Raw genomic sequence first — 20,615 nt, 5'->3', positions numbered from 1 at the left:
ACCAGCATAAAAACACAATCGATAACAGCCAGTACAATATGTTTCCACTAGAACTCAACAACCCTACTACAGTAGGGCCCTGAGAGATGCAATACACCTGAAGCACAAGACTTCAAAATAGCTATTATGAATATGCTCAAGGACCTTAAATAGGATCTGAATAAATCCATTAATGAAATCTACGAAATACAAAGAAAGAGTGGAATAAAATAAAGAAAGCTGTTTAAGACACTAGAGTGGAAATGGAATCAATAAAGAAAAGCCAAACGGAGGGAAAACTGGAAATAAAATTCCATTAACCAAATCTTATGTGTACTTCATCTTACTCTATGCTCAAATAATTTTAATTTCATAAACTAGGGCACAAACAAACAAGTGTAAATTCAGGCAATTATTCAAAAGTAGGTTTTTGAATAATAATAAATAACATATAATAATAAAAATTTCTCCACAGCATAACTATAAATTCATTTTCTATCTATTCAATTACTGGCTTTCTATAATAATGAAAATAAAAGAAAATCCATTCAAATTGTAAGAATGGTTTTAACTTTTTTACATTTCTAAAGTTAATTAAGCTCATTCTTTGCTGGTTTCATACATGAATATAATATATTCTGGGCACTCTTTTCACACATCATCTCTTTTGTATATGGCAATAATTACATCAAGAAAACAATTTCATTCACAATAACCTCAAAACTACCTAGGAATACAGTCAGCTAAAGAGGTGAAAGATTTTTACAATGAAAACTATTAAACACTGAAGGAAGAAATACTTCTAAAAAACTAAAAAAAAAAACCCTTCCATTTTTACAAATCAGTAGAACTAATATCTTCACACAGACATACACACAGCCAAAACTATGACAATTAGTCTGCCTTTGTTTGAATGGGAAAGACTTTTATACAAGAAATGGGAGTTTTTTAAAGCTTGATTATGAAGCTTTAAGACAAGAGAAAAGTAGGATCAGCTAGACTACTGTGAAAGTCCAGAAACCAAGTAATAGCATCATTCCTCCTCCCTCAAGACAAAGACCTCACAATATGAGAGAAATCATTATCCTTCCCTGCTGGACCAGTTTATAAGAGTCATTAGGGACGAATGGTTATAACTGGCTAAGGTGCCTATGAATATGTATGACACACAAGAGAGATAAAATAGGAGAGAGTTGGGTATATGAGGGACAGTGTTTTACTAGGCTGGATAGGACTCTGCTCACAGCAGAGTTAAGAAGAAAGTTACTCCGTCAGGGAACTTAAAAAAGCAAAACGCTATAGTGGTTTACTGAGCTCCATGGTATGAGGTGATCTGGTGAATCTGAATGATTTAGACCACCATGCAAACAGGGGTTATAATATGTGACAGCAGTCAAGATGGAATGAGGGAAAGAAACAACAGACAATAGGGCCTGCCTGAATCACTCAACGCCCTTTAAAAATCAATTCAGAATGGATCAAAGCCCTCAGTGTAAGTCCTGAAATTCAGAAAGTACTAAAGGAAAATACTTTTAAGATGTAGGTACATGCAATTACTTTCTGAATGGGAATCCAACAGCTTCAGAAATAATAGCCAGAATTGGCAAAGGGGATTGAATACAACTTAAAAGCGTCTGCACAGCTGAGAAAACATCAGAATGAAAAGACAGTTTAAAAATCAAAGAAAATCGTTGCCAGCTATTTTTCTGAAACAGAATTAGTAGCCAGAATATATGAAGAACCAAAAAAAATTACATGTCAAAGGACCAAGTTTTCTGATCAATAAATGGAGAAATGAATTTAACATACAGTTGGGGACTCAGGATGCAATGTATGCAGGAAGCCCTCGGTTTGAGCTGAACCACATAAACTGGAATATATAAGACTCTTTTTTAAAAGAAAAAAAAACACAATCTGTTTATAAATGTACAAGAAAGCACTCAACATTTTTAGCCAGCAGGAAAACGCCATTAAAAAACTACATTGAGATTCCATCTCAGCCCAGTCAGAGTATTCAACATTCTTAGCCAGCAGGAAAATACCATTAAAAGCTACACTGAGATTCAGTCCATCTCAGCCCAGTCAGAGTGGCCACAATCAAGAAATCAAAACACATCAAACTCTAGAAAGAGTATGGAGCAAACGCAAACTGTCAACACTGCTGGTCAGAATGTAATTAGTCCAGAAACTATAAAAATCAATATAAAGGTCCTTAAACTCCCAAAACAGAGCTGCCTGTGTTTCAGCCATGCCACTCCTGGGTCTCTATCTGAAGGAATCAAAGGCAACATACAAGAGATGCTTGATTGAGGCTTGAATATTTATGCTTACTGCAGCATCACTCAGAATTGCCAAGGTATATAAAAGTAGCCTAGGTACCTCCAATGAGTTAAATGGAAGAATATGTGTGTGTCCATATAATTTAACCAGTCATAAAGAATGAAATAATGTTATTTTCAGGAAAATGGATAGATATAATTAGAGGTTGCCATGTTACGTGAAATAAACCAGACTCAGAAAGGCATTAATTGGTTTTTCTGTCACTGATAGAACCTAGATGTTAAAAGAGACAAGAAAGTAGGAAGAACACTATTTGAGAAACATAAGAGGACCAGTAGAAGGTGTTACAGAAATAATGCTCTGTGACTTAAATCTTAAGATAATGCCTGAATAGACAAGAAAGTGATTAACATAGACTTAAATATAGCAACATGGAAAGGGTTTGAAATGTTTTTAGATCATTTGTGCTCCTAACTCATTGTCATGCCACTTATTTAAGTCAGATCACTCTCCCTTTAAAAACCCACATATATTTTCTTTTAGGTATACGAGTGTTTGCCTGAATGTATTTATAATGTACCATGTGCATGCCTAATGCCCACAGGAGTCAGAAGACAGCATCCAATAGCCTGGAACTGAAGCTATAGATGATTGGGAGACACCATGGGGGTGCTGAGGACCAAACCTGGGTCCTCTACAAGAGCAGCAAATGATCTCCACCACTGAGCTATCACTCCAGCCCCCCATCTTACTATCTTCAAGTTCCCAATGCTGCTTCGAAAAATAAAAAAGAGCAAAGTATGGAGTACTTGGGTAAATATTTTCAAAGACTTCTGGCTGTGATGTGGAAAACAGCTGCACTATGAATGGTTGCTCTGAAGTTCCGTCAGTGATGTGAATCCAGCGGTATGACCAAAAGTCTTCACCATTCTCTATGTGGATAGAGCAGGGAGATACATGAAGGCCATTGTATGAGTATTGAACACAATGCTACTCATATTTAAACACACTTTCGTTTGTTTAGGTTTTATTTTTTATTTTTTTGATTTTTTTGATTTTATTGGATATTTTCTTTATTTGCATTTCAAATGTCATCCCCTTTCCCAGTCCCCCTTCCGCAATCTCCCACCCCTTCCCCCTCCTCCTGCCTCTATGAGGATGTTCCCCCACCTACCCACTCACTCCTGCCTTCCCACCCTGGCATTCCCCTACACTTTCAAATTTAAGAGCTTACCTCTCTTTTTTGACCGTTGCACCCTCCCCACAAAGGATAACACACCAATTACATCACAGATGCTATTTTCTGGCATATCGTCTAGTTCTGATCTGAAAAAAAATGTTCAATAGATGTTGTATCTTTAAACAGTGACAAGACATTCTTCAGGAATAACTATGAAAATACCTGTCTGAATAATTGATACAGCTTAATCTGGGGTAGATTTTGAATAAGTTATATCCATTATTTTTTGGTTTACTAACATTTAAAGATTACTACTTAAGAGATATTAGAAGGAACTATTTTACCTTGTGACAAATTGGTTAATTAGTTTTGGCAATTTCCATTCTGATTTCAACTGCTTTTCTGGAATGATAACTATGTTAGTTGGAGGATCTCGAAGATTCAGGCAGATTTCTAAAAAAAAAAAATGTATATTACTTTAATAATTTATTTCCCATAAATTACAAAGCAATACAATCAGCTGAACTCTTTTTTCTTAATTTTTGTTTGAGACAGCATCTCAGCTGTGTCTTACTGACTGCTCTGAAACTCACTATGTACATCAGGCTGGCCTCAAACTCACAGAGATGTTCTTGTCTCTGCCTCCCAACTGCTAGGATTAAAGATGTGGGCCGTCAAATCCAATTTAGACTCAAAATAATTTATTATTTGGCTATGTAATGAATATTAGTTAGCAAAAAAGAGAATGGCCATATATAAAGCCATATATTATCAGTAGGGAATATGGCCTTAGTATGGAGTATGGAATATGGAATATGGAATATGGAATATGGAATATAGAATAGAATATAGAATTAGAATATACAGTAGAATTAGAATACAGCATGTAGCATATAGCATATAAAATATAGCATATAGAATATATAATATGGAATATGGAGTATGGAGTATGAAGAATGGAGAGTAGAATATGGAATATAGAATATGGGATATGGAATATGGAACATGGAACATGGAACATGGAACATAGAACATAGAACATAGAATATAGGATAGAATTAAAAATTAGAATATAGAATATGGAGTATGGAGTATGAAATATGGAATATGGAATAAAGAATATGGAATATAGAACATAGAACATAGAATGTAGAATGTAGAATATAGAATATAGGATAGAATTAAAAATTAGAATATAGAATATGGAGTATGGAGTATGGAATATACAATATAAAATATAGAGTATGGAGTATGGAATTTAGAATATGGAATATGGAATATGGAGTATGGAGTATGGAGTATGGAATATGGAATATGGAATATAGAATATAGAATATAGAATAGAATATGGAATATAGAACATAGAACATAGAATATAAAATGTAGAATATAGAGTCTGGAGTCTGGAGTATGGAATGTGGAATATGGAATATAGAATATAGATATAGAATATGGAATATGGAGCATGGAGTATGTTATTAAGCTGAAGTTATAGTTTCTTAAATGGTACAAAATTTACTTTGATTTCAAATTTAAGGTTTTCATTGGTACGAGTTTCTTATTAATATAAAAGTGAGATTAATATTGTTACTCTCATAGGCATTGTGCCTATATAACACATTTAGGAATACAGGGCTTAGACCCAGTCCTTCTTTAACTTTTTTAACTTATTAGAGACGGTTAGCCTGTGAGTTAAGGGCCTATAGCAAATTCATGGCTCTGAGTTTATTGTTAGGGTGTTTTCTATATTTTAATTAGAAATAGCTGAGAGGAGTTAACAGACAACAGTCCAGATTGCCTTACATAGATAGCTGGTTTTCAAAACATCAGAAGTCCACAGAATTGACATTAAAAACATTTCTTTATTAAGGTTCATTTTGATTAGAGACCTGTCTGCTCCTGACAGCTTCCTGAGGTGGATTCTAAGAAGAAATTGAGCATCTTTGGAGTTACTCCAGTTGTGGTGAGACAGCCACTAGGCAAGAATTGCCTCTTTTCTTCTACAGACAAATTACTGTCCTGAAGAGGACACGCTTGCAGAATAGTCAACTGATTATATCTGCCAAGACAGAGTAATCAGCCCTTAATCACTAGGTCTGTCAGATGATGCTGGGCCAGAAGGCTGAAGATCGGATGCTCCAACATTTTGTAGTATATAGGGACTGTCCAGGTGTTCAGTGGTCTCTATAAATTGGCTAAGTTTTAGAAGCTATGCTTTGTGCTTCCCATAATTTCAGTTAATTCAGTCATTCTGGATTTCTGATGGGATTGAAGACTTATAGTCTCATAGCCAATCCCAGCTATTCACTTTGAGAGAAAAGATTTGAGAGGATGAGTTTCAGCTGACATTCATTCTAAACCAAGAAAAAGCCAGGTTCAGATCTAACTCTTTTAGTTAGGAGAGATGACAGAGGTTCTGGTTAGTCAACAAAATAATGGACTGGGTATTATGTCTATCTTGTACCTTACTGATATTAATTGGTATAGTTTTGTTCTAATTGTATTTTGAGAGAAAAGTTTTATCTTAACAGGAAGGATGATATGTAGGAGGTGCTATGGTGGGAGGAGTAAGGAGAGGAAGAAGAGGAGTAAGGAGAGGAGGAGGAGCTAGGAGAGGAGGAGCTAGGAGATGAGAGAGAAGGGGGAGAGGAACATGGAGGCAGATGTTTGCATGTCTCCACCAGTCAAAGATAGTTGGTATAGCTAGGTTGGGTATTGGGTTACACTTCTGATTGTATGGGCATCTTGTTATTGAGCATTACCAAACTTATAAAGCCTTTGATTAACACTTTTTTAAAAAGTTACTAATAAAAATAAAATTAAAAAAAGGAAAAAAGAAAAATAAAAAGTCTACTAGTAATCAAAATTATATGGGAAATAGAGACATCGACTACATTAATAAGAAGGAAAGCTCTTTTTAAAGACTAAAGAGAATATTTTAAATACATTGTCACCCAGGTTCACTGTCACTTTAAAATAATTATGTATTTGCATTTACATATTTGAAGACACAAATACCTTTACATTTTCAAAAACAGTTTTCCATCATAAAATATGGGCTTATAGTTGTATTCTAATTTTATAGTGGCTGATTATTTGACTATAGGCTGTATACTGTCCTAGTCTTCATGTGATTTTAAGGCTCAGAAGCAACTACTAGAATCAGACAGACATACAGAGGTATCCACAAACATGTAAGAAGTATAATCTAAATTAAGACTTAGGTCTAGTTTACTCAGTATATTTTTAATTCATAATTAATTTTTAAATTTTTATTTATTTTATTTATTCTTCTTTCACTTAATACATCCCAACCACAGTTTCCCCTTCCTCTATTCCTCCTTGTTCACCCCCACCTCGCCAAGATCCACTCCTCTTCTTCCTCCATTTTCCTTCAGAAAAGAGCAGGCCTCCCAGGGATATTAACTGAACACAGTATAGCAAGTTACAATAAGACTAGGCACACATCCTCATATCAACGCTAGATGAAGCAGCCCAGTAGGAGGAAAAGGGTCCCAAGAGTAGGCCAAAAGAGAGACACCCCCACATTCACCAAGTGTTAGGAGCACCACAAAAACAGCAAGGTAACAACCATAATATATGTGCAGTGGACCTGGTGCCAACTCATTCAGGCTCCCTGGCTGCAGCTTCAGTCTCTGTGAGCCTTTATGAGCCCTGCTTGATACTGTAGGACATGTTCAGTATATTTTCAACTGCTCATGATCTCTTATTTGTGGATCATAGCTCTGAGTCTTTAGATTTGAGTGTGTAAACAGAAGTTAACAGAGAAGTCAGAAAGGTAAGACTGGAATGTGGTCGGGGCATGGATGAAAAAAAGCTCTAGAGATAGGGTACTGTGAAGAAGGAGAAATGGGAAAAGAGGGAAGGGACTTAAACTGCTAATCTAGAGGAGAGAGGGAGGGTAATACTAAGGGTGAGGGAGGAAGGCGAGAACAACACTAAAGATGCTGAAAAAATTCATAGGTTATACAATTTAACAAGCTTACTTAAAAGATGCATACTATAGTAATGTACACACACACATGCGCGCGCGCGCACACACACACACACACACACACACACAAAACACAGGAGCCACCTGGGGTGATAATGCTTTCCTCAATAGCTATCAACACACAGACGCATAGACAGATATACAGATGTGTGTGTGTGCACGCACACACACACACACACACACACCACCACCACCACCACCATACTAAAAGAATAAACAAAATCAGAATAGTGCCAGACACAGAAAGCTTCCATTTGAATTTTTGGCCTGGAACATCCAGTATAATTTCTAACTGCATTCTAAAAACTTATCCTCATACTTAAAGATGCTCGTAGCATTTACCCTTCTTTTAGGAGCAGATAGACTATTACAGATATCCACAACTGTTCAAAATAATAAGTAACATGGGTGCTCAGCTCCAGTAGATCATATCCACAACACAACTCATGAAGCTAAGGCTCAGGGACTGTTAAGGAAGAGGGGACAGACATAGGAACAAGAGAACCAGAAAGCCTGCTGCTCAATAATATGCTCTAGAAATGACAGAGACACTGCAGATGTGAGATCTCAACAATACGGTTGCCTAAACAAGACCTGCTTGACAGTACTAGTTGGCATGCCAACATAGATGGGGTGAATTTCATAAAACCCCACCCTAATTAGTTAAAGTCAATAAATGAGTGCAGAGTCTGGGAGAATAAGTTCTCTCCAAGGGAGAGTTCTCTGATAGATTATCCCATCCCAACTAGTTAGAACTAAACACATATCCATAAGGAAGCACGAAACAAAATTCTATAATTGCTAAATATATATACATATATGTACCTATTATTACATATATGTATCTATACATGTATGTAACAATAATAACTGAATAAGGGTCATGAATTTGAGCGGAGGATACAGGAGGAATTGGAGGAAAGAGAGGGAGTGAGATAAATCAAGTGTGAAATTCTCAAAAATAAATTAAATATTAAATTAACTCATCCATAAAAATTGCAATTTAGTTCAAGGAATACTGGACCAGGTATCAAGAGAATTTGGTAATTTACTGTTGTCATATATAAAGTGATTTTTTTTTACCATATCTTCTATGACTAGGAAGTTCCCTAACCCCACTAAAGTAATTTTGTCCCTTGGATATGTTAGCTTATGGAAAATAATTTATAACTTCCTATGGGTGATAGTGTATGTTGTCAATTAATATCAGCTTCTTCTGGCAAACTTTTTTTTTATTTCTACAAGTAATCCTCAAAGTATCTACTGACTTATTTTTCATCTGTTCCATGATGAATATTTAATGAGATAAAGAACTAAATGTGCAAACTATTGAGGTAATAATTTCTTCCTAGCAAGAGTTAAACAATCTCAGCAAAATAGTTAAGAATTTAATAAGGAAATCATAGGGCTTCCCCAATAGACTCATATTTAAAAAAGCAATTACCATCTTTATGCGAATAAACTTAACAAATTAGTTGAAGAATTAAGAATTAATACACAAGAAATACAAGTCAGAAAACATTATTATGAGTCAATGATAAAACTTAAAATCTTGCTTAAGTTTGTACAAAATTCTGAAAAAAATTAAATCTAAAAAATACATGCATATCTAACAACTGTTAAAGTTTACTGACAATCTCTTAAACATCTGAAGATATTGGTTATCAAAACTTTGATTATAATAATAATTAGAAAAAAATCTGTGCTGAGAATGGTGGCACACACATGTAATCCCAGCAATTTTGGAAAGCGAGGCAGGAGAATTGCAGTAAATTTCATGCCATGACACCCTACACAGTAATTTCCATGAGTGCTTGGGTTTTAGAACTAGCTTAAACAATAACAAAAGTTCAAGATTACATCAATGGGCAACATTTGAATATTAACAAAAGGTTTCTTAATAATAAGGTGTTGAATTTAAGTTTCCTGATTTTTATAATTGAACTGTGATTGTGAAATGGGACTTTTTTCTTTTCTTTTCCCTTCCCTTCTCCTTCCTTCTTTCCTTCCTTCCTTCTTTCCTTCCATCCTTCCTTCCTTCCTCTCTTCCTTCCTTCCTTCCTTCCTTCCTTCCTTCCTTCCTTTCTTTCTTTCTTTCTTTCTTTCTTTTTCTTTCAACAAAGTCTTATGACAGATCAAGGCTGGCCTTTGATTTGTTTTCCTGCCTTACCCTGCCAAGAGACAGAATTACAAGGGTACACTAGCACAGATGGCTAGAATATGCTTGATCTTTAGAAATACATATTATTACTGAAAGGTTAAGGATACAAAACTATGCAGTGATGTATGATGACTGTGCACGTGCACTTGAGAAAGAGTTAAATAGCAAAAATAAAAACTAATAACTAGTGAGATAAAGTAATATGGGAGTTCTTTATAACATTCATTCAACTATGAGTTTTAAAATTATTTCAAAATGCAACTTAACCTCATATGTGGAAATAATACATGCTCTTTTCTCCTTCCTTCAGTTTTGCTTCAAGTAGTAGAGTTATAAAAATATACTTTAAGGATTATAAACTTTATCCTAATCTATTTGTCTTTTCCATGCCTCCCCAGGTTAAATACTGCCTCAATGTTTATCATTCACTTGAAAAGCTTATTCTTCTTACATACTCATCTGTAGCTATAAAGATGAAGACTGTGTGGTTATGTTTATAGATTGGTACATTGTGTAATATTTTATAACATCTTCTACTTTATATTATTGTTCCATAATATCATTCATACTGTCCTGACTTATAATATTGTCAATTATGTAAAAAGCTGAATGTATAAAATGATAAAGTTAACAAGGACCAGCAAGGTGGTTCAATAGATTAAAAGCATTTGACATATAAACCTGATCATTTGAGTTTGATCCTCAGATCACAAGGTGGATTGAAAGAACAGACTCCCAAAGTTGTCCTCTGAACTCTACAAGCATGCACACACACACACACACACACACACACACACACACACACACACACACACAGAGAGAGAGAGACAGAGACAGAGAGACAGAGAGAGACAGAGAGACAGAGAGAGGCAGAGAGAGAGATGGGTAGGGGAGAAGGAACGAGACAGGGAAAAGGAGGTGGGGGAAGAGGACACAGGCTCACAATACACATCATACACACATACACAATAAAATATTTTTAATTTAATAAAAATCATTTTGGTATAGTACTTAATAGTAACTATAAAGTATACTCAAGTGATTAACTTAATATTACACACCAAATCTGAACAAAAACAAATCTAAGTATATCCCAAACAGAGCTCATTCTTTGGACAACAATAAATGTCTCAGATAATCATTCTTAATGAATGCACTAATAAGTTAACCTGCTTATTAATTTAGTAACTAACTGCTTAAAATTTTTCTAAATGAATTTAGGTTTTCCAGTTTCTAACAGCTTCAGTAACTTTTCCAGACTTTTGCCTGATATGACAGTTTACAAAGCAAGACAGCAATGAGAGAACAATTAACTAGATACTTAACCCATTGTAGAAATTAGTTTCATCTGTGGATCCACAGGGTCAGGCTGGATTCTTAATGGATAGCTCTTCTTCACAGAATAATCTTGAAGCAGAAGAATCAAGCCCACTCTCAAACTTTTATACCACTCTGGACACAAAGCATTCCACATAATAACTGACACCATGCCTGAATTGTCAGCAACCTCCAAATAGGTCTAGAGAAAGAGAGTAAAAGCATATACATATTTGCTATTTTTATCTATATGGTATTATCTGTGAAATTTCATAGTGACAGAAAAATGACACTTAAATTTTATTTTTATTAGTAATGACTCGGTTGTTAACTCTGTTAAGATTGCTAAACTAAAAGAGAGACTGCTATAAGATACTGGAAGTCGGAGAGATAGAACTAACTTACTGTGTGATTCTTCAAAGGCACAGAGAAAATCTTAGCTATGTTTACTTTTCCCATAATGCTTAACTCAATACCATACAGAGCAACCACACAATGCAGTCATCAGAAAAATTAGGTAAGCATCATAGTTTGAAGGTCTTCATAGCATTCTTCATCATTTGCAAGGTTGAAGGACCTTGGTATTATTCACTGATCCTAGAGCATTTTAGATAGACATTGATTGAACATAATCCCATCAATGCTCTGATAACATTAACTTTACTTATACTGGCCTCTCAGAATTTGTTATACATGGTGTAGGAATTATTTCTGTTATACTATTTGGCAGAAAGAAATACTAATGTCAATGTTATTATGAGGATAATTAAATAAGTATTTTGAAACAAAAAGTATGTTCTCTGTTTTAAAATATAAAAATTAACAACACTGGTTATATCTAAAGAACAGTATCCCAAGTTTTCTCTAGCTCTTCTAACTTCTTTTTAAATGATGTTATAGTCTAAGATCCTCTTTCTTATCAATGACAATAGATTTTGTTAATTCATTCCTTCAATCATCAAACATATATCAAATCCATATTACCCTCCAGATGCTATGTTAGGCACTGAGTATGGTGAATAGCTGAATCAGACACTATTCCTAACAATAGCTAAAATGGAGGATTTGGTATGTACCTGAAACACAGTTAAACTATCCATATTAAGAAACTGTACCCTCATGTCAGCTCTGTAACATATTTATAATCAGCACTTTCATTTTGCTGATTAGAAAATTAAGACTTGGCTGGGCAGTGGCGGCGCATGCCTTTAAACCCAGCACTTGGGAGGCAGAGGCAGGTGGATTTCTGAGTTCGAGGCCAGCCTGGTCTACAGAGTGAGTTCCAGGACAGCCAGAGCTACACAGACAAACCCTGTCTCGAAAAACCAAAAAAAAAAAAAAAAAAAAAGAAAAGAAAAAGAAAAGAAGAAAATTGAGGCTTTAAGAAAACAAATAGGTAATGTCATAAAGACATGATACAGCTGATATTTGAAACCGGTTTATATGAATAAGAAGCTATATGACATACTTAATGGCATCCAACATAACACAGACACAGACACACACACACACACACACACACACTCATATTTGTGTAATAATGATACATATGCATATATGGGATTTAAATATAAAATTTTACGTATGACTTACACAGTAACCAGAGAGGGGATAATATTTCCATATTAACAGTAGATAATCTGAGTGCTAAAATCTTGGATAATATTATTCTCTTAATATGCCCTACATTTTTTCTTAATTTGCTTCCATAAGCATACACAACTTTCACAATCTGAACTTAATAAAACACCTAAGCTAACTCTTTTTTTGTTTTTGTTTTTGTTTTTGTTTTGTTTTTCGAGACAGGGTTTCTCTGTGTAGTCCTGGTTGTCCTGGAACTCACTCTGTAGACCAGGCTGGACTCAAACTCAGAAATCTGCCTGTCTCTGCCTCCCAAGTGCTGGGATGAAAGGCGTGCACTACCACCGCCCGGCCTAAGCTAACTCTTGATACATGGAAAATTATGCTGTAATATTAAGTAAAAAAAGCAGAGCATGAATATATATATACATATTATACATATATTATACACATACACACACACACACACACACACATCAGATCTCATAGCGCTATATAGCACAGAGCCAAGTTAACAGAAAAGTGTGGGAGTGGAGTGACAAATAGAAAGTTACTAGTGAATTATAAGCTGAAGAAAAGGCCAACTAATTGTATTGAGAAGTAAATGAAAGGCAAGAAAGAGGAGAGGCAAAATATGGTCCAAGGATGTATTTTCTTTTTATAAAGTTCAACTGGAGACTAGAGCCTGCTTACATGCTGGTAAAAAAAAAAAAGCACAGAGAAGAAAAGATTAAAGACAAAGAAAAGAAGTGTGAAAGAGACCAGCTAGATCAGGATCAAAAAAAGCATGGTTACCTTTGTCTTATATACAGATATAGTTTTTTTTCCTTTGAAATGTATTTTGTGGTGCTGGGAACTGAAATGAACCAATGGCCTTGTACATGCTAGGCCAGTTTTCTAACACTGAGCTATACGCTAAATTCCAAAGAATTTTTAAGAGAAAAATCACATTGAAAATTACTTTGAAGGGAGGGAGGAGTGAGAGGTTGTGGGATAGGGGTCTTGTGGATGGGTAAAAATATAAAAGAAAAGAAAAAAAGAAAATTACTTTGAAGTAAAAATGACTCTGTATGCATTCAAAAATTATTTAAGTGTGCCTGTGGAATATTATTTAAATCAGTAATTTTTGCCAATAGAGACTTACATGTGCATGTTATAATCTATACACTTAGATGAACATATATTATTTTGCATTACTTGTACCTGATATGGCTCAATCATCTTTTTATTAGGCTTCCCATAATATCATAGTTTTGACTTATGCAGGATCCTTACAAGCAAGGCAGGAAAATTCTTTCTGCTATTCCAGGTCATCTCAAGATGAGACAGAGAGATTATTTTGGTGTCTAAAATATAAAAGAATAAAAAATTATATTTGTTATGCCATCATAGTTTCAAAGATCTATTCTAATGTTAGACCATATCTAGTGCAACTCATTCTTGCCAGCTAGGCTTTATAAATTAAAACCTGTCTATATAGTTCTTTATAGTTCTCTGTATATACATATATTATATACTAACAACAACTGAAATATTCATAGCACTTACCATGCAGAATTAGAGAAACACTTACATAAAGTAAAATATTGTTTCCTCTAAATTTCCTTTTTCCACACCAAGTCATTTCATTAAATTATGAAAATCTTAGATCTAAATCCATCTCTCAATATTTTCCTCCAATCTATGTTTCCTTTAATAAAAAACAGCCATTTATTTAACTTAGAAAAATTAAAAGTTGGACTCTGAGAATGTCATGATCCCATTGGTAAAATGCTTGCCTTGCAAGCTCCAGGAAGTGAGTTCAGTCACTAAAACCAATGTAAAAATGCCAGGCATACATTTGTAATGCCAGCACAGGAACAGCAAAGGCAAGAAGCTTCCTGAGGTCCATTGGCCAGCCAAACTAGTGAGCTGAAGGCCACCAAGAGGCACTGTCTCAAAAGAGGTAGTCTTCCGGTGGATAACAATGCAGAACGTATAGACTCCACAAGTGTAAGCCGACACATGTACACTGACAAGCCTACATTTACATAAAAAGTAACTGCATGCATGGACACACAGGCACACACGCACGCACACACACACACACGCATGCATGCACAAGTATTTAGTCACTCAGTCTGGGTTGAATTGATACTCATGATACTAATCCCTCATCAAAACATGCAATGAAATTCCAGGCATGCACAACTATCACCACTCACAGCAGAATAGAGAATTGTTTCTGATACATTTTTATGTATTGTCCTCACGTCCCTTTTGTCTAGATAGGCTCCACCTTCTCCACCTTCTCCAAACATACTGTATATGGATCTAGATTCTCACTTGCTACTCTGATTCTGGAACATCTTCCTCTTAGATATGTAAGTGACTTTCTTTCTCCCCTCTCCCAATTTGCTCAAAGGGCACTTTCTCAATGATATCTCTAACTACTCTACTGCAACCAACCCCTTACTTATTCCTTGTCCACACTTGTTTTCCCATATAGCACTTATTATTTTCACATATACCATACAATTTATTTTGAAATATTTTAATCTCCAGGTGTGAGAACAAAAACAGTATAAAGGATGTTCACCATATTTAAGATTTAAATTTCAAATCCCATTAATTTTCTATCATTAAAAGGGGTTCCACTTTCAATTCTCTCTACATTTTGCTTTCATACTCCACAATATCAATTTTAAAACCAAAATATGCACTACATACTTTATGTATTATACATACATGTATATGTATAATATATATTTGTTGTAGCATTTCCATTGATATTTATGTATTGTATGTCATTATTTTAGCAAGAAAGTCACACTTTTAATCTATTTTTAATTAGTTTAAATTCTGTTTTAATTATTCATACCATTCATTAAACTTATAATGTATTAAGACATTATGGATAGTTTTACTTCCATATTCTCAAAGTATATTACTAGCAGTCTCAGAAGTCCTAATAGTTGATATAATATAATTAAGCAATTTTCTTTTCAATATAGTCAAATCAAAGATCAGGTTTTAATTATCTACAATGTACATGGAACAATCTTGAGTGAGACAGATATTATCTCCTTTATTTATAAGCTGAAATAAATTTAAAAGACATCACCTGGCCACTTTAAAGCTTTCCAAGTTTTTCTTCTTAATTGACATAAACTTTTTTGTAGAATATAGATAAATCTCAAACCTAAAATATAGTTACAGGCCAATAATAGATAATGAATTATCTGTGTATCTCTATGGTACTAAATATGCTTCATTACCAAAAAAAGAAAAAAAACCAGATATTCAATGCAACATTTAGACAATAAACAGTAGAATAGTTACTCTCTAAGTCTCAAGACCTGTTACCATTATTAAGAATTAATAAAATTTGGTGGGGTGGGTATTTGAGACAGGGTCTCTCTGTGTAGCCTTGACTGGCCTGGAACTAGTAATATAGATCAGGCTACCCTCGAATTCTGAGATCCATCTGCCTCTGTCTTCAAAAGGCTCAGATTAAAGGCATGCACCATCATGCCTGCCAAAGATATTAAATATCTTGAAGAGCTTTTGTTTATGTGGTTTATACTCATTGGTTGATATGTACATTATATACTTAGAAATGAAGAAACCATCAATTACCTAAATATATAAACATTTGTTTTGAAAAATGAATACTTTTACCAAATAAAATCAGGAGGAGGAATATAGCTCAGTTTGCAGAGCACTGACTTCATATTCACAAAGCTATGGATTCAATTTTCAGTACTGACAAAATAATCAACATTTGGAAAGGCTAGGAATTTAGCTCAGAGGTACAGTACCCATTCAGGATGCATAAGGCCCTAGATTCCACTCCAAACACATGAAAAAAAAAAAACGAACGTAGTGAGAAATGCAGTGAGACTATTTTATATAAAAAATAGCATCTTGGTGTTGGCAAGATGACTCAGCAGTTAAGAACACTGGTTGCTTTTCCCGAGACTCCAGGCTTGATTCCTAGTACCAGCAGGCAGCTCACAACCGTTTGTAACTTCAATTCCAGAGGACCCATCACCTTCTTCTGGCAGTATTGGGCACCAGACAATCATGTGTTACACAGATAGATATGTAATCAAAACACCCATACTCATATTTCTGTGTAATAATATCTGACCTTGACCTCTGGATTCCACACTCAGACACACACATGTGCAGCCCATCCCCCATTGTGTACCCTCACACACATGAATTTTTTTAAATTTTACTTTTAAATTTGTATTGGTTATTTTATTTATTTACATTTCAAATGTTATCCTCCTTCCCAGTTTCCCTTCTGTAAACCCCCATCCCATTCCCCTCCCCCATGCTTCTATGAAGGTACTCCAACACCCACCCACCCACTCATTCCCTTATCCTGCTTTCATAGGACTAAGGGCCTCTACTCCCATTGATGCCTGACAAGGCCATCCTCTGCTACATATGCAGCTGGAGCCATGGTTCCCTCCATGTGTACTCTTTGGTTGGTGGTTTAGTACCTGGGAGCTCTGGGGAGTCTGGTTGATTGATACTGTTGTTCTTACTATGGTGTAGCAAATCCCTTCAGCTCCTTCAGTCCTTCCTCTAACTCTTCCATTGGGGTCCCTGTGCTCAGTCCGATGGCTGGCTGCAAGATTCCACATCTGTATTTGTCAGGCTCTGTCAGAGCCTCTGAGGAGACAACTATATCAGGCTTCTGTCAGCAAGCACTTCTTGATATCAGCAATAGTGTCTGGGTTTGGTGTCTGCAGATGGGATGGATTCTCCAGGTGGGGTAGTCTCTAATGGCCTTTCTGGGGATCCATCCCATATGCAGCCCAACCAGAGACATACATGAATCTTAATAGTATCCTTCTTAGAAAAGGCAAGTATAAAACAAAAATGAAATTAAAGACTGGAAAAAGGTTACATTGGTCCAGTGATACTAAAAGTGTCGTTTCTGTTGAATCTGTGTCACCCCCAGGGAACTCGATCTACCTCAACCCTAATAAATCTGACACTTATTGTGTGACTCAGAAACTTGAATTTTAAAACACAACTGAGAGACTGGAAAGAGCTCACGCAGGAAATTGCTTGTCTTACAAACATAACTCCCAGAACCACCCCCATAAAAAAAGAAGCTGGGCATGGCAGTACAGTCTTGTATTCTCAGCGTGGTAGAGATAGAAGCAGAGAAATCCCTCAGTCTTGCTAGACAGTTAGCCTACTGTATAACTGTCACAAGTTAAAAGCCAGTGAGGGGTGCCATCTCAAAACTAAAATGGTGGATGTTACTTAAAGAATGAAATTCCAGGTTGTCCTCTGGCCTCCAAACACACACATGTGCACATTTGCGATTGCATCAACACACATAAACACATGTGTACACACATCACAGAAAGCACCTTTGAGGTCTGATTAGACCACTCACATTTATCAGTGCTAACCTAAATGCCACCAAGATGATAATATCATTATCATAAAGAAGAGAATGAGGCAAAAAGAAATATAGAGGAAAATTATTGAACCATAGTAGGGTAACTTTCACCAAGAAGGTATTAATCAGTTATGAAATTAACTGTATGAACATATGTTCATTAGAGGAAGTAGAGTACATTATTAGAGGAATACATTGGGGGGTCTGGTTCTAGCACTCTGACATTCCTTTTAGATTGGGTCTCTCATGCCTGTCTCTACCACTATAGTACTATGACAAGCCTTTTATTTTATGTGGATTCTGGGATCTAAAGTCAGATCTCATGTTTGAAAATGAAGTTCTCCTGCACCTACAAATTAAGCCAACTCTCCAGCTGCAAATTCTTTTATTTTATTCTGTTCACTTTACATCCCGATCACAAACCCCTCCCTCCTTTCTTCCCAGTCCCACTCTTACAAATCTTCCCCCATCACTCCCACACCTTCTCTTAAGAGAAGGAGAAGCCCCCTTGGATACCACCCCACCCTGGGATATCTAGTCCCCACATGCCTAGGCACATTCTCTACAACTGAGACCCAGCCAGGCAATCCAAATACTGGGGAATGGGATCCAATGGCAGGGGACAGAGACTGAAACAGCCCTCATCTACTTTTTAGGGGAACCACATGAAGACTAAGCTGCACATCTGCTACAAATGTGTAGGGGGTCTAGGTCCACCTCCTGCATGCTCTCTGGTTGCTGACCCAGGCGCTGTGAGCCCCATAGTCCCAGGTTAGATTTGTGGATCTTCTTGTGGTCTCCTTGACCCCACTGTCTTGCTCAATTCTATCCCCTACTCTTCGACAAGACTCCCTGGACTCTGCCTGAAGTTTGGCTGTGGGTCTCTGTATCTGCCTCCATCCATTGCTGGCTGAAGCCTCTCAGGAGACAGTTATTCTATTCTAAGCTGCTGTATACAAGCGTAGCAGAATATCATTAATAGTGCCAGGGGTTGACTCTTTCCCATGGGCTAGGTCTCAAGATGAGACAGTCATTGGTTGGCTGGTCCCTTAGTTTCTGCTCCATCTTTATCCTTGTACATTTTGTAGGCAGGACAATTTTAACAATAAATTGTGCCTTAAAAATTAATGGTAAAACTAGGGCTGGTGATGCAGGCTTATAATCTCAGTTACTTAAGAGTCTAGGGCAGGAAGATGGCCTCCTTGGGTTACAAAGTGAACTGAAGGCCAATTTAGCCAACTAAGCCAGACCCTGTCTCAAAATTAAAAAAAGTAAAGGCTGAAGATATATCTCAGTAGTAAAGTGTTTGAATAGCATGGACAAAGTTCAAGTTCAATATGTAGCAACACACATACAGACACAGACACATGCATACACACACATACACCTACAGATACATACACACACACACACACACACACACACACACACACACAACAAAAATGCAAGATTTCGTGGTATATACTCTTAATCCTAGGATGCAGAAGGCTTGAGAAAGAACAGATGTTTCATGCCAGCATGTTCTGTGGACTACATCAAAAATAAAATAAAAGATAAAATAAATCCCTGTTTTGCATAAAGTATGTGGTAATACAACTAGACCCAATAATTTACATATTGTCTAGGACTGCTTTCATTCTACAATGGCGAAACAAAGCAGTTTCTCCAGGACCTGAGAAGATGGCCTATTTGGTACTCTTGCAAAGACCTAGGTTTGTTTTCCCTGGGGTTGGAGAGGGGGCTAAGGGGTTAAGAGTACTTGTTGCCTTTCTTGGTGCCAGTTGTGTTTGATTCTATCCTAGATCCCTGGGCTATCCAACCTCTGGGTTCTGACCCTCCAGACAGTGTCAGGGGTAGGCTACATTTCATGCATGGTATGGGTCTCAAAGGGGACCAGTCATTGGTTGGTCACTCCCACACTTTCTGTGCCACCTTTTACCCCAGAATATCTCATAGGCAGGGCAAATTGTAGGTAGTAGGTTTTGTGTCTGGATTGGTGTCCCAATCCCTCTATTGTAAGTCTTGCTTGGTTATAGGATATGGCCAGTTCAGGTTTTGAGTCTTCCATTGTTAGAAGTCTTAATTAGGGTCACCCTCATAAACTCTTGGGAGTTTCTATTGCAGTGGGTTTCTAGTTCATCCCAGAGATCCCCCCTGATTCCAGTTGCCTTTCCTAGTACTCTCTCCTTGTATCCTCCCCATTTTTCCCTATTCTTCCTGTTACTGACCTCACTTTCCCCATCCAGACCATCAGCTCCCCCACTCATTCGACTGCAATGTCTATTCTATTTCCCCCTCAAGGCAAGTTCACGAATCCCCTCCTTGAGTCCTCTTTGTAAAAAAAAAATTCTCAGTGACATGGTTCTTAATGATATTCTTCTGTATTCATAGACTGGTACCTAACCCAACTGCCATCAGAGAGGCTTCATACAGCAACTGATAGAAACAGATGCTGAGCTTTTGGCTGGGGCAGACACCTAGCTGATCTGCTCCTGTGGAGACACCATATCCTGAGCCATCCTAGAGGAGTCACTGCACTCAGAGCAGTGGGTAAGAACATCCTCCCACTCCCTATGCTCCAGAGTTACAACTGGGAGCCAGGGGTGCTCAGGACCCATCAACAACCCAAACCCCGCCCCTCCGGAATATCACTTCCCTTCTGCCCCCATCCCCATCCTTTTGTCTGGGGCAG

General features: G+C 36.5%; 1 protein-coding gene across 1 annotated transcript in view; it reads right to left on the bottom strand.

The window, feature by feature from the left end:
- Window positions 1–20,615, bottom strand: part of Radx (RPA1 related single stranded DNA binding protein, X-linked) — a 73,420-nt gene that overhangs the window by 44,223 nt on the left and 8,582 nt on the right. The window contains 5 exon segments of the mRNA XM_028767504.1: window positions 3,069–3,191; window positions 3,494–3,585; window positions 3,784–3,892; window positions 10,942–11,134; window positions 13,717–13,859. Coding sequence (XP_028623337.1) covers window positions 3,069–3,191; window positions 3,494–3,585; window positions 3,784–3,892; window positions 10,942–11,134; window positions 13,717–13,859 — 660 coding nt within the window.

The sequence above is a fragment of the Grammomys surdaster genome, unplaced genomic scaffold (assembly GCF_004785775.1).
Source record: "Grammomys surdaster isolate TR1022 unplaced genomic scaffold, NIH_TR_1.0 173, whole genome shotgun sequence".
NCBI lineage: Eukaryota > Metazoa > Chordata > Mammalia > Rodentia > Muridae > Grammomys > Grammomys surdaster.
Note: the sequence above shows the minus strand (reverse complement) of the source record. Positions and strands in the feature narration are given on the sequence as shown.